The sequence below is a fragment of the Stegostoma tigrinum genome, chromosome 17 (genome assembly GCF_030684315.1).
Source record: "Stegostoma tigrinum isolate sSteTig4 chromosome 17, sSteTig4.hap1, whole genome shotgun sequence".
In the NCBI taxonomy this organism is placed as follows: domain Eukaryota; kingdom Metazoa; phylum Chordata; class Chondrichthyes; order Orectolobiformes; family Stegostomatidae; genus Stegostoma; species Stegostoma tigrinum.
The window spans coordinates 40,706,671-40,721,543 of NC_081370.1; the positions used below are offsets into that span (position 1 = coordinate 40,706,671).

The window sequence follows — 14,873 nt, forward strand, 5'->3', positions numbered from 1 at the left end:
ACTCTCACCAGCTGTCAAACAGTAAAGAACAACATCATATCCCACACCCCGACACCCACATCCCCCCCGCCCCCACCACCCGCTCCTCATAGCTTAACAATCAACCGCTTTCTATTTTAAGCCAGCATGTCATGCTCCAACAATTCAAACTTGGGCTCAAAGAACCATACCTGCAAGCATCTAAAATGAAAAATTTTTGAAGCACTGAAAAAATCAGCCAGCTGGCCAGACGATGGAAAAAGAGCTCTTCCTGTTTACGTCCCTGAAAATCTAGCGTGCTTTGACAGCAAGAAAAGGACTGTTCATTTTTCACCAAGAAAATAATGGAAAATTACAGGGTTGCTCAAAATGCCACACAGAAGTGCTACTAAAGCATCTGTTTCATAAATTCTTCACATAGCTCAAATATGCTTGTACTTATTTGGTAAAACAAGATGGATGGATTTTAGAGCGTTGTCATTGTACTTGCAACAATTTCAGTGTAAGATAAAAGGCCACATTTGCATTATACAAAGTGCATGTTCTCGTTTTATTGTGCCTAATCCAGGGAATTCAAACTGCATGTCCCACAGATATATTTCAAAGGATCATAGAGTTATACAGCACAGAAGCAGATCCTTCGGTCCAACTTATCTCATTTGCTAGCATTTGGTCCAAATCACTCGAAACCCTTCCAGATGCCTTTTAAGTGCTGTAATTGTACCAGCCTCCCACTTCCTCTGGCAATCCATTCCATACATGCACCATCTTCAGTGTGAAAATGTGTCCCTTAGATCCCTTTCAAATCTTTCCCCTCTTACTATAAACCTATGCCCTCTAGTTTTGGACTCCCCTACCCTGGGAAACAGATCTTGCCTATTTACCCTATCCATGCCCTTCATGATCTATAGCAAGGAGACCAGATTTGCACACCAGTATTCCAAAGGTGGCTTAACCAACATCCTGTGCAGTTACAACATGACATCCCAACTCCTATACTCAATGCACTGGCCAATAAAGGCAAGTGTATCAAAAGTCTCCTTCACTATCCTATCTATCTGTGACTCCACCTTCAGGGAACTATGAGCCTGCACCCCAAGGTCTCTTTGTTCAGCAACACTCCCAAGGACCCTACCATTAAGTAGTATAAGTCCTGCCCTGATTCGCCTTTCCAAAATGCAGCACCTCACATTTGTCTAAATTAAACTCCATCTGCCACTCCTTGGTCCATCAAACCATCTGATCAAGGTCCCACTGCACTCTGAGATAACCTTCTTCACTGTCCACTACACCATGAATTTTGGTATCATCTGCAAACTTACTAATGTTACTGCTATATTCACATCATAAAAAGCATTGAATCCAGCAACAATCCTTACACCACACCTCGAGTCACAGACCTCCAATCTGAAAAACAACCCTCCACCACCCTCTGTCTCATAACTTCAAGCCAATTTTACACACAAAGAGCTACTTCACCCTAGATTCCAATGTAATCCAACTTCGTTAACCAGTCTACCCAGAGGAACCTTGCTGAATGCCTTGCTGAAATCCATGTAGACAATGTCCACCGCTCTGCCTTCATCAATTTTCTTTGTCATTCCTTCAAAAAATTCAAACAAGTTAGTGAGATGTGATTTCACTTGCACAAATTCATGTTGATTATCAGTAATCAGTCATGATCAATTAAGTGCTGATTTTTGTTTCTTTTTAAGTTTACACTCCATTTTGAGGTTCAATCAATTATTGAGATTAAATACCAATTGCTGCCTTGGACTTGACACTGCCAAAGTTCATGACTACCGCACAAAAAAATAACTGGGAGGCAGGTCACACATCTAATAAAGTAAAGTTCTCTTTTATCATGTGGTTTTGTGCCTACACCCAGGAGTTAAGAGTTCAAGACAACTAAGTGAGGAGAAGGCCAGGTCCAGAACTGTCTTCAGGCTAGGGCTTCTTTGTAAAACTGTTTCTTTTACATTAAGAGTAAATACTAATATTCAGAGACATATTAACCTTACTGGAATATTTTTCAAAAGACTGTTTCATAAATTCTACCACCTATTGCTAGCTGGTTAGCTCCACATTCTTCTCTGCTTACGTTTCCGACTTTTTCACTTTATCTTCCAATCTATCTAACTTCACTTATTATATGCTTTTACACCCATAAAGGGATAGTTCCATGATATTACTGCAAGGGGCTTCCAAGTTAAAAAACCTTTATGCAGCTGGTATTGTCCCACCCACTCAGGCAAACAATGCTTACTTTCTAAGTGAGTATATTAACACATGATCTTCCATATTTCTTCAATCAAGGGGGTTGTGAATCTTTGAAATTTTCTACCTTAGAATGTTGCAGATGGTCAGTCATTGAGTACATTCAAGATCAAAATGACAGATTCTTAAACACTAAGGGAATCAAGGGAAATGGAAATAAAACATGAAAGTGAAGTTGAGGTATAAGATCATCAGTGATTTTACTGAATAGACGAGCATGTGCGATGAACCAAATAACTAACTTCTGTTGAAAAGACAAGCATTATCCAATTAAAATCATAGACTGAGTATAAATTAATCATGCATTATTTAGAAACTTCATTTTTTTTCCTTTTTAGCTTCAGGCATACTGATATCTGAAAGATACTACACAGGATTGGAAATAATATATAATCACTGAACACTCAGGTAGACAGAGACATGGTGAGAATAACAGAAACAACAGGGACTAGAATAGGCCATTGAACCCCTGAGGCCTTCATCACCATTCAGTTAGATTCCGGCTAATTTGCTAACATAAGTAAAGTTAAGTATGGCTTCGCATGCTTTGAGAGTTACAATTTGGCTCACAAATTCAAATTCTGGTTTAATCTTTTTCACATGTAATTAAGAAATCAAGGTTAAAAGGCAAAGTGCAGGATGCAAACAAGATTAAAAAATGGAAGGCAATGACAGTCAGGAACTTAGCTAAGATTTGGATTTTGACTTAAATAGGAATTTTGGGATGGATACAGTATATTTTCCCACTGATGGAAGTCTAGAATACATGTTAAAATAGAAAGTAATGCAGTTATTTCAAAATTGAGACCACAGAACCAAAGCAATAACTGCACAAGGGTACAGCACAGGGATAGGCAAGGATGGCACTGAGCTATTCTCAACCCATTTATAAATGTTCTTCAAAATCAGCACTTTTAAAATACATATACAGATCGTTTCAAAGTATATCCTAATCACAGCCAGTGATTATGAAATAGCATTCCATATGTATTGCCCATCTGGTAATAATTCCGAGCTTGTGCCCCAGCATTGCCAATTCTCAAACTGATAGAGCCAGCCTGTCAATGCATTCCATCTCAAAACCTTGTATAATGCTTTAAGCTTCCACAGGTTCTCTCTTAACCCTTCTTTGACTTGGCAACAATAAGTGCTCAAATTTGTTCAGTTTCAGGAAGCCTGCGCTTTGGATTTTCCACAGAACTGCAAATTGTTTTTGGAAAGGATGGAAGAAATGTGATGCAGCATACTCGCAGAAGGTTGGGATGAAGGAAGTTTGAAGGAATTCGTTAACAGGCAACAAACTTTCTTGCCTGTTGCCATGGTGCATGAAGGAAGTCGCAGAAGTCCCTTCCCAGATATGGAGGCAGGGTAGAGTGCAACATCATAGAAAGAGGCCATCCACTCAAAAAGTCCATGCTTATTCCTGCGCAGCAATCCAATTAGTCCTATTCCTCCAACGTATTCCCCTTACCTGACAAGTTTATTTGGTACAGGTGCCTTTCTAATTTTGTTTGTGAAATCATTGATTGTCACCCTCATAAGCAGCAAGTCAAGTTATTACATGATTGCAAAATAAATACTGTCTCACCCAACTCCCCTCGCCCATACCTCTTGCTCAAAACCCAAAATCTGTCTCTCCTCGTTCACAGCTAACAAGCACAATTTTTCCTCGCCTACCATATCCAGTACTATCATAAATTTACTTATCTTTATCCTGTTAATCAACCAGTCAAACAAGTTGCTAAATTCCCTTATCCCTGGAACTACACTGGTTACTCTTCTCCACACCCTCTGACGGACCCTTGTGTCCCTCCTAAACTGTGATGACCAGAATCGACGCAATAGTCCAGTCGTGACATAACCATAAAGGCTGTGAAATATATAGGCAGCACCTCCTTCCTGAACTAAACATTTTCACTAATAATTGAAGAAAAGACAAGAAAAGATCTGATCAGTTTTTACAACACCAGGATGCACCAAAGCACTTCACAACCAAGAAATTTTTGAAGAATGGTCACTGTGGTTATGTAGCAGCCATTTTACACACAGTAAGAACCCACAAACAGTAATTAAATAAATGGAGATAACGTATGTTTAACCATGTTGCTTCAGGATTAAATTTTTGTTGGAATATCAAAATGACATTCATGCAATTAATTGAAAAATGAGGCCACATAATCAGAGTCATTCAGCATGAGAACAGGCCCCTTCAGTCCAACTCGTCCATGCCAACGAGATATCTTAAATAAATCTAGGCCCATTTGTCAGCATTTGGCCCAAATCCCTTCCCATTCATATAGCCATCCATGTGCTTTTAAACAGTTGTAATTGTATCAGCCTTCACAACTTCCCTCTGGCATCTTATTCCATTCACGTACCATCCTTTGCATGAAAAGGTTGCCCCTTAAATCTCTTTTAATTCTTTCCCCTCTCACCTTAAACCTTTGTCCTGTAATTTTGGACTCCCTTATCCTTGGAAAAAGACCTTGGCTATTTACCCTATCCATGCCCCTCAAGATTTTATCAACCTCTATAGTCACCCCTCAGCTTCCGACGCTGCAGAGAAAATAGCTTCAGTCTATTCAGTCTCTCCCTTGAACTCAAACCCTCTAATCCTGGCAACATCCTTGTAAAACTTTTCTGAACGCTTTCAAGTTTAACAACACCTTTCCCACAGCATGGAGACCAGATTGAATGTAATATTCCAAAAGTGGCTTAACCAATGTCACGTACAGCTGGAACATGACCTCCCAACTCCTATACTCACTGCACTGACTGATGGATGCAAGCGTTCCAAATGCATTCTTCACTACCCTGTGTAAACAAGGCTCAATTTAAGGTTGTATCTGAAAAAAGTGTTGCTCTCCTTCAGAGGGAATGGAAGAGAGGAATGAAAGGGGAAGAAGGCTAGTAGGGTAGGCAAGAAGGATAGGGGAAGGGAGAGGGCGGAAAGAAAGAAAGTAGGTAGAGACAAGCAAAGAATGGAGAGAAATGGAAAGTAGTAAAGTAAGGGAGGGATAATAGTTCAGGGAAAAGCATGTCAAAAGGAGAAAAGGCAGGAAGGGAAAAAGGGAGAAAGCACGGTGGGGAGTTGAAGTGAGGAAAATAAAGCAAGAGGAGAAAAGCACAATGTAGAGGGCAAACAGGGAGAAAAGGTGTGACAAAGAAAATTAGGAGAGGCAAATAAGATTTTGTACAATCTGTTACTGATCCATTTTCATTCGTGGTTTTGAAGGCTGATATGCATTTTCAAATTGAACTGATCAGTGCAGTTCTGTCTTCAAGATACTGATTTGGAATTTTATCGCAGTGACAAGATTGCTTACAGATTTGGAATGAGAACCTCTGGAGTGGTTTATATTTCAGGGAATCTTACAGCTTCTGTAACTACACATTGTTTACGAGACAATATTCATAGCCCATTTCGCAAATTATCATTTGGACGTTAGGTAGGAATACCCTGGTTGAATTCACAAGAATGCCAGAGATATTTTTCAATTTGCCTACAAATCTAAATTTTTTTTTCCTTGAAAGTAGTTTTCATAATGGGAGATACGTCAAAGAGTAAAAATTTTGCTCTTCTGCGCAATTATAATTTCTCAATGTACAAAATCCATGAAATAACACAAAGAAGATATACAATCAAGTCTAAAGAGTCGAGGTTGGCTGGGAGGCTGAAAACAGTTCTGGGATTTAAAGTAGAGAGAAGTTGGGGAACAGAAATCATCCTTAACAATTAAATTGAGGATGAACAGGTGAAACGTTGCAGCTCTGCCCCTGCCGTAAGTTCTCCTTAAGTTTGTGGGCAGCTGGAAAAATCTCACTGCATATTGTGCAAACCTAATTTGGTAGCGGAGTGTTACTGGAAGATTTGACACTTCATGGACTAAGAACCAACACTGTGAATTATGGCTTTTAAAAACTGCTTAAAAATTACTCTACTCACAGAATCCTATAGGTCAGCATGGGTCAAATTTTCTTTGGGATTCATAAGAAAATCAATTGAATAAAAGTTGGTAACAAACTGCAATTTTGTTATTCTTGGAAACAACTTTTCCTGATGTGAGATTATTCCATGCCTGTCTGATTGGCTTCACAATTCTCGATCATGTGTCATGGTACATGAATAGGAAGAGTTTGGAGGGATGTGGGCCAAATGCTGGCAAATGGGATGAGATTAATTGATGACATTTGGTTGGCATGAATAAATTGGACTGCAAAGTCTGTTTCCATACTGTACAACTCTATGACTCTATGAGCAAATTGACAACCTAAAGCAATACTCAGCTAACCTGGTGGATTGGATTTTCTAAGGAGTGGCAATCACTAGTCAGATTGACATTCCTCATAAAATCCATCCCACTAGATTAGCTAAATATGGCCATAGACAGAATGCCACTCTCCTTCTACTTTTACCTGAAAAGAAGAGCTCTGCATATCTGACAGAAAATTCTGATCCTGCAGAACTCTGGAACATAACTTAAATTGAACTGTATCCTTGAAGTAGAGCATAGTTGAAGGAATGCAAACCATGCTCCCTTTTGCATAGTTGCCATAATATTTAAACATACAATCACTTGACGGCGCCAATGGCAGGATATGTATATAAGGTAAGTTTGAGGTGAAGGTGCCCAGTGGGTAAGAAGTACAATGCTAGGGTGCAAAGTGAGTAAGATGCCAACTAAGTGATCGAGTGTTCGTGGTAGATTGGGATGGAGAGGGGATGGGGCTGTCAAAGTCTGTGTAAAGTGGATGTTGTTCTGTTCCAGAGGGGCAAGTGAGGAATGTCAGATCTAGAGGTAGGGTTTGGGGTGTGGAAGGAATCTGGAGAAGACATAGATAGGGGTGGTAATAGGAATGGTAAGTTAGGAAGGTCACTTTAAAAGGGTCCTTACCCAAGACTTATGTTTTAAGGAAAATTTAATCTATTAAAAACCTATTTGCAGTAGAAACCTCTGAATTCTCTGAATGAAATGGATACTTCCAGCGGGTTCCAGACACAGGGGAATTGCCCGGTGGGGTCTTCAGTTCCTTGGGCAAGTCCCTCAGAGTTTGCTACAACTGGGAGTTCCACAGAATCCCAAAACACAACTGCCATCTCTGCTGCAGTGATAATTATCTAGCTATTGGAAAATCTGGGTCAGTATCTGTAAAACCTGAAATTTCATGAAAAATCAATTTTAACAAATATCTAGTACTTTTAGGTGGAGAATTAAAGTAGCTCCTTGAAGGCAAATGAAGGCTGAAGGAAGATCAGTGAATAAGAATCTTCCAACATAGAGGGATCAGAAAATTGCCCTCAGTTACTAGATCTGCTTTCAATTGGTTTGCTAGCTGCTGGGCTCTCCTTACAAACATGTTGTGCACAACATTCAATGTGATTACACTGAATCACGAGAAGTCAAATGACTTTTCATTAGTCAAGTCCAGCTTTGCTTTCGTAGTAGCTGCTTGTCACTCACTGCCTTGAATGCTGAAGGCAGAATCCAGCATCATCATCCATTACAGTTACTGCAGCAAACCTTGTTGGTCAATCCATTATGATATATTAACAAACTAAAAAATAAAGGAAGGTCTGGGCTTGATTGAGACCATTCAGTAAGACTGTGGAACATCATAAACACTCTTCACAGCAGGAATGGTTTGGGAGAAACCAAACAGGCAAGAGTGCTCATTCCTAATAATTTTAGAAAACTGGAAATGAAATAATTTGGATGTCCACTTGTACAGCTCCAAAACATTTCGGTTACAAGGCATTTTGCAAATGAAAAAGGTATTCACATAAAAATTCAGAAGTTGGGAGTGTCTGGAGGTTGAATAAAGAAATACTGCAGAAAGATTTAAACATCAAGTGTCAATATAACCAAAATTAAAATCTTTCCTAATAGAAACTTGAACCTGATGGCATCATGAGGCCCTCTCTCCCACTGCTGAGTCTCCCCATTTTGGACAATACAGATCAACAGTTCAATCCAAAACTACTGCAAGGTTAAACTTCAATTGCTAATTTTTATAGACCGGGGGGAAGTGGGGGTGTCAGTTAGCTCAGTTGACTAGATGGCTGGTTTGTGATGCAAAGTGATGTCAACAGCATGGAATCAATTCCCATACTGGCTGAGGTTACCATGAAGGACTCTCCTCCTCAACCTTTCCCCTTGTCCAAGGTAGGTGATCCTCAGGTTAAAACACCACCATCTGTCTTTCTCCAGCAAGAGAGCAGCCTTATAGTCTGGTAAGACAATGGCAAATTTACCTTAATTATACATTGAAAAGATCAAGTAAAAATGGATTAAAACTTCCTGTTAAATCAGGTCAGGAGATCTTTCAGAACACTTCCATACAATAGAAAATGCTAGTTTATAAAGGCTGATATCCAAGCTGATAAAAACTATTAGTCATTCAAATCAGCTGCAAAGCTGGTTATGCTTTCATATTCGAACTACATTGTGACATGCTAAAAATTCTCATTTCCCTCTTCAATTTCTCATCTCCATCTGGCCAACCACATATTGAAATTTGGGTTAACGCTCACTCCTATAAAACAACAGCTTTCTATCACCTGCTTAAGTGGTTAAATTTCTTACACAGCAACCTGACAGTCATGATTATGCACAGAGGTTCCACACTTCTGAGTTTTGTGGAAGAGTATTCTAAGTGGTGGTGTTCCAGGAAATGAAAACAGCTTCAGGCTCAGTAATGACGGACCTAGAAGATCCAATAACTGTTCATGTTGTCCAACTTCACCAATAATGGGCAACAATTTGAGACCAGTTACTGGAGGATGAGCAATGCCAGTGTGACATAACCAGCAAGAAGCCAAAGGTTTTGACACGGGATGGATTAAAATTTACTGTAAAAAGAAGCACAAAGTTTTTGAGGCTGAGATACGCATGTTTGGAACTAGCAGGCAATTGAAAAAACTTATATCGTGAACCCCAAAGGTGTTTCCATACAGTCCACAGTTCAGATGACGGTTCATCACTATTAACCAAACAAAAATTAGGAGACAGGCAATAAATGCTGACCTAGCCAGTGACTCACACAATCCTGTGAATGGATAAATGAAAGAAAAACACGACTTTTGACTTACGAGCAACTTTGACCAGAGCCCTGAAACCTTGATGAAGAACAAGTTGTGAGGTGGCTTAATCCTAATAGGACAGAAACTGCAGCAATGAAGGACAAAAACATCCATCTCATCCAGTTCCTTCAACAGACTGCTGGCAAACATTTAACCTTTTTAATCTTTGTGCCACTGGAATTTTCCTGAACCCTGTCCACAAAGCACAAACAATGGAGTTGCCCTCAAACTACTACCCCTTAGGTCACTTGCTTGAATTTTGTTGGAAAGGGGCTGCTCCCAAGTGTAGGCCGGATACCCTGATGTTAGTTCAAACAACTCGAGATACATGTATAAAATGAAGGGCATGTTAAATTAAACTTTGCAAGTCTGGTACTCCATTCCATGATACAGTAAGTGGCCCACAAGGCAACAGTTCAGACACACTCTGTTGGACAGTTTTCAGGGAGTGTGACAAGCTTCTAAAAGAAAATTTGTTTTCATAAAATGAAGACAGAAGCTGACAGAATTCTGCTTCCACCTTTGCCTTGATTGGAGGCTGCAATGCCAATTATAAGCCATTTGATTGTGCAGGAGCTAATGCAGTTTACTTGTCCTTGCAGGATGGATATACAGGTTTTAAATGGTCAGAGATATGTTGAGTTATTGTTTAGTGATGTAAGAGCATAACGACTTCACTGCATGAGTCACTTGACGTAAATCATTTTTTTCACCTTCAAAAGGAAGGTTATTACGAGCAGCAATCAGTATAATGCAGTTTCAACATTCAGGGCCAGATCCTGTACAAACTTTCCAGTTCACCAAGGGTATATTCAAATGCAAGCAGAATAATCTGAACAGGGCAGTTAACTGTGATGCTATGTAACATGCACTGAGGTGCAAGGATGGAAAATGTGCAGTTTATCTGAAAGCACACCAGGAGTTCCCCAATGCTTCCAACACAGTTTGCTTACCAAGTTCTTTAAACCTTTGCATAGGAAGTAGATCCATCGTGAGTGACACTGAATTGAAATCATCAGGTCTGGCTGATGGACATCAGACTAACAGGAGTTTCCTGTTTGAGATTAGACAATCCGGACCTAAAATCAAAGCCTTGTCTGTTCTCTCAATTATAAAAAAGAAAGGCTTGGCTACAAAGTGTTTCAGGACATCCTGAGGTCAGAATAAATTTAAATTATAAATCTGAACTATAAATTCAAGTTTAGAAATGCTTTAGCGGACAGACTAGCAAGCGTTATGACCATTTTAGCACAGAAACTTTCCCCATGTCTCAGGCCAGTTAAACCTCCTGAATTCTTAAAGATTTTTCAGGGAAGCTCCTTCCGACTGGTGGTGCATTTCCCAACTATGTTGCATATTGTCAAAACTTGCATTCCATTCCTAAAATTTCCAATCAATCACCGCGTAAAAATTCAGAAGGAAACACAGATTTACAAAAACCAAAAGAACTGCAGATGCTGCAAATCAGGGCTCAAAAACAGAAGATGCTGGAGAAGCTCATCAGGTCTGGCAGCATCTGTGAAAAGACAACCAGAGTTAACATTTCAGGAAATGTTTTTTCTTCGCAGACGTTTCCAGACCTGCTGAGCTTTTATGGCAATTTTTGTTTTTGTTCATAGATTTATAAATCATCTACTCATGAGTCTCAGATACATTTCAGAGTACCTATGTGCCATAAATACAATGATTTGTGTGGCCAAAGTGGAGCCGGTTAGCACATCGGAAGAAGATCCCACAAACATCAATTTAGCCGATGACTCATTTATTTTGTATTTTTTACGCACCCAAAAGTCTCACGCAAGAGAAACAAAATCTAGAGCACTCACAGTCTCTCAGGATCTCCTCTTTAAATTCTCTGCAAACAAAAAAATTCACTCACATATTGTTAGGGAGAGACAATCTTGAGGTCTCACACAAAGAATTAAAGGACTGACTTCCCACTGTGGCCATGGCCAGTTCCCCAAATTCAACTTATCCCAAGAGAAAGCAAAAATACAAATGGATAACTACATAAACACTGCTGGGAATACTGCATATTCCAAAGCTAAGAAAATACAGTGTTTGGTAAAGTCTACATTATTATATCATGTCATGCACACATCGCATTTTGCATGACTCTTTAAGGACACACAATTAAGCTAAAGTGAACATGCCAAATCCTGAAGTTAAGGAGAAAGCCATCTGGAGATTACTGCTGTTTGTATAACTATGGCTTCTCGTTAAAATTAGAAGAATGTTGCTGGAAAGCATTGGGTTCTTCCCTTCTTCTCTCTTGCACTTTTTTATACACTGTATAGAAATGTTCACTTTTGGCACCCAAATTGTTTGGATAGATAAACTGGGCGGATGGATGGACAGAATGGCTAAAACTCTCAGTTCTCTCAATATAATTATTTGACATTGAAAGGTTAGCTGACACAGGTGACAAATGTTGTGTAGCTGTTTTCCAGGAATTTCTTTTTTAACTTCCACATCAGTGCCAAGAACATCACAGTGCTGCAAGGAATCATCAACTCCTGGGAATCCCTCCATAAAATAGAAAGTCATTGCCTCATCCCACTGATAACACGTCTCAAAACTAAATCTTTACCTCCTCAGTAGTCTCCTATTAAAAAACAGTGATGCCGTCCTCATCATTTTAACATCAGTGAAACTAGAGCGAAATGTACAACAAATCCCTCTGTGCTAGTCTTCTCCTGCTATATTTTTGTCCTGGGTGACAGTGTGCAGGGAAAAAAAAGCACAATTCAAAACTCCACTTCTTCTGAGGCGCTGGTAGACCAGTTAAACTGTTAACTTAGCATTGTCATTCCATTCCAATTTTCAGTACAGTTTGAAGTTCCAGAAACAGATAATTAATCCTGAAAATTGGCAATTCAGTGTGGTGGGTTCAATTTTCATCTCAAAACTCCATCACTCCCAATGGCAGGGAAATAAATGCCACAAGTATAGTTGGATTCTGATCATTACCCATTCCCCAAGGCCCAAGTCAGCTCATTTCATGTAAACCTCACGTGTCCAGTCTTTATGATGCCAAAGTGCAGACATTTTTTCCCAGATATATATCTGAGAAACACTGCAATTTCAGATCCACCCACTATGGGCAGGGGTTAAAAAAACCTCCGCCGGCTGCTGCATTCAAATTTGATGTGTAAACACAGGGGAGAGAAATCTGTCAATTCCAAATCAATCAATGCAGAAGGTGAAAGGAAAGAAGAGTGCAACCCTAATCAAACTGCAGGACCACTGTAAACTAAGTACAAACTTCAATGAAAATCTTTACAAAACTCAAGAATGCCATACAGTCATCCATTTCTTTTTTCTCTGTCACTTGGAATTATAGACCGGGCTATAAAACTAAATCTAGATGACTTCAACCTGTTTTAACGTGTTCAGTCTGTAATGGTTCCTGGTTCTATCAGCTGAGAGTTCACATTCACTCACCTGTAGTACCTCGATTGCAAATATGTGGAACACACAGCTTTGGACACGTGGCTGGCTGACCCGAAGTCGATTACTTTCACCCTGTAAGGCTGCCGGATGGGATCAACCAGCATGATATTCTCCGGTTTGAGGTCCGCATGGATTAAACCAAGGCTCTTTAGTTTATTCAGTGCAGTGGCCACCTGCTGGAGGATTGGCCTGATCACCTTTAGGGGCAATGGACTAAATTTGTTCTGCTTTAGAAAGTCATATAAGTTCTGTTCCAACATCTCAAACACCAAACACGTATGATTCCGATGTTGAAAGCACTCGTAGGCACGCACAAAGTTAAACTCATCCGCATTTTCATTGCTCAATCGTGCCAGGATACTGACTTCAATTTGCCCCTGCCGTGCGTAAGAGGGATGATTTTTCAAAATCTTTATCGCCACTATCTCGTTTGTCCCACGCTTCCAACATTTCACCACTTGGCCGAAGGTCCCACGTCCAAGGAAGTCAAGGACCTCATATGTGTTCTTCATTGAGCACAGAACTTCATGCTGCATCAGATGGTAATCACCATCTCCACTCGCACTGTTCTGCTTTGAGGCAGCAGTCACCACAGTGACCGGATTCCCAACACCAGTCTGTAACATTGCTGGCATTATAGGCAGCTCGTCCACAATCTGCATGGCACTACCTCGATTGTCCAGCTCCTCACTTTTTCTCTTCAGTCCACATTTCTGGTAGCTCTCTAGCGAGGTTAGACTGCTGCCTGGCCTCTCGCCCTGGGGTGCCACCGCCAATGGTTGCTGCCGCGCCTGCGCTGCTGTGACCTTGGCGGCACAAGATGGGTTCAATGCAATGGCACTTGCTGCCACCACAATATTCTGTCCACGAGATCTCCCAATGGAATTCTTCAACTGAAAGGAAGAATTAACCACTTGTGATGGGTGGGCAACTCCAAGGTTCCGTCCGTTCACATAAGTACGAGGACAAGTTCTCTCATGGTACGCACAACTACTTGGCTCGACTTTCAATTTTTTCACACTACAAAAGGCACTTGTCTGAGTTTGATAAATGTGTGGTGGGCAGACCAAAACCTGTGAGGCCATACCTGTGTGAACAAAAAAGGAAGGTTAATAATAATGCAAAAAAGTGCAAACTGTACCCATTAACACACAAAAAAAATTCACATAAGAAGGCCCTGATCTGTGATTCATAGCAATCCCTGACTCAAATCTTAGATAATCAAGTTCCAAGTGTCTTTAATTTGATCAACCTCAGCAACTGATTGCTGAACAGAATGTCACATGGAAAGACAGAAAGATGGACACTGTCAAAAATAGTTTCTTGCGATAAAATGTGGCACCCTGTCAACAAATCACAGGAATAGCAGTCATTCCCAGGAGCAGCCAATCCTTCTCCTTAGCTCCAGTTGCATATTGAGCAATGCATGGATCAGCACGAACAGAAAGGGGGAAATAAGTGGACATTTCAGTCAGACTCTCCATGTCCAGCTACATCCAACTGATGCTCCTTAAAAGAGATGACCCAGATCCTACTTGTTCATGGAACATTTCAATGGGAAATGATCTGCCAATTAAAGGAGGAACTAGCAAAGAAAGTTTAAGATGTAAGTAAGGTCAGTATTACCAGGAAGCAAAGAATAGGTTGGCACAACATCGTGAGCCGAAGGGCTGTACTGTTCTATGTCGAGTCCCAACTATGGGTCCCGACCTCCAGTGGGGCTACAAGGTGATATTTTGGAGTCAGGAGCTTCTGCAATAAGGTAGCAATTGTAGATGTGGAGCTCAAACTGAATGCTAACAGTTGCAAGGGCCCTTTAAATTTTCACATCTCTTTCTAATGGTGAGTATGGCCTAATGGACAATCTTTCTGGAATCACTGCTGCTGCAAAAAAGCCTCTGATGCTGTACGGCCTGCTGTGCTCCTCCAGCTCCACACTTTGTTCCCAATGAAAAGCAATGTGTTTTTCTAAGGAAAATCCTGCAGCTTAAACACTTCATACCACATTCAACAAAACTCATCCCATAGCAGATGAAGGGTACCCACCCTACTCAACAATACTCATACCTTCCTACATTCTATT

The 14,873-nt window shown here is 40.3% G+C and overlaps 1 protein-coding gene across 10 annotated transcripts in view; it reads right to left on the bottom strand.

Moving 5' to 3' along the window:
* The window catches only part of hipk3a (homeodomain interacting protein kinase 3a), a 226,526-nt gene that overhangs the window by 131,170 nt on the left and 80,483 nt on the right, over window positions 1–14,873 (bottom strand). For all 10 annotated transcript variants that reach the window (XM_048545334.1, XM_048545331.1, XM_048545336.1 and 7 more), the window contains one exon: window positions 12,782–13,877. In XM_048545334.1, the coding sequence (XP_048401291.1) occupies window positions 12,782–13,875 (1,094 nt within the window). In that variant the 5' untranslated portion in view covers window positions 13,876–13,877. The remainder of the gene's footprint in view (window positions 1–12,781; window positions 13,878–14,873) is intronic.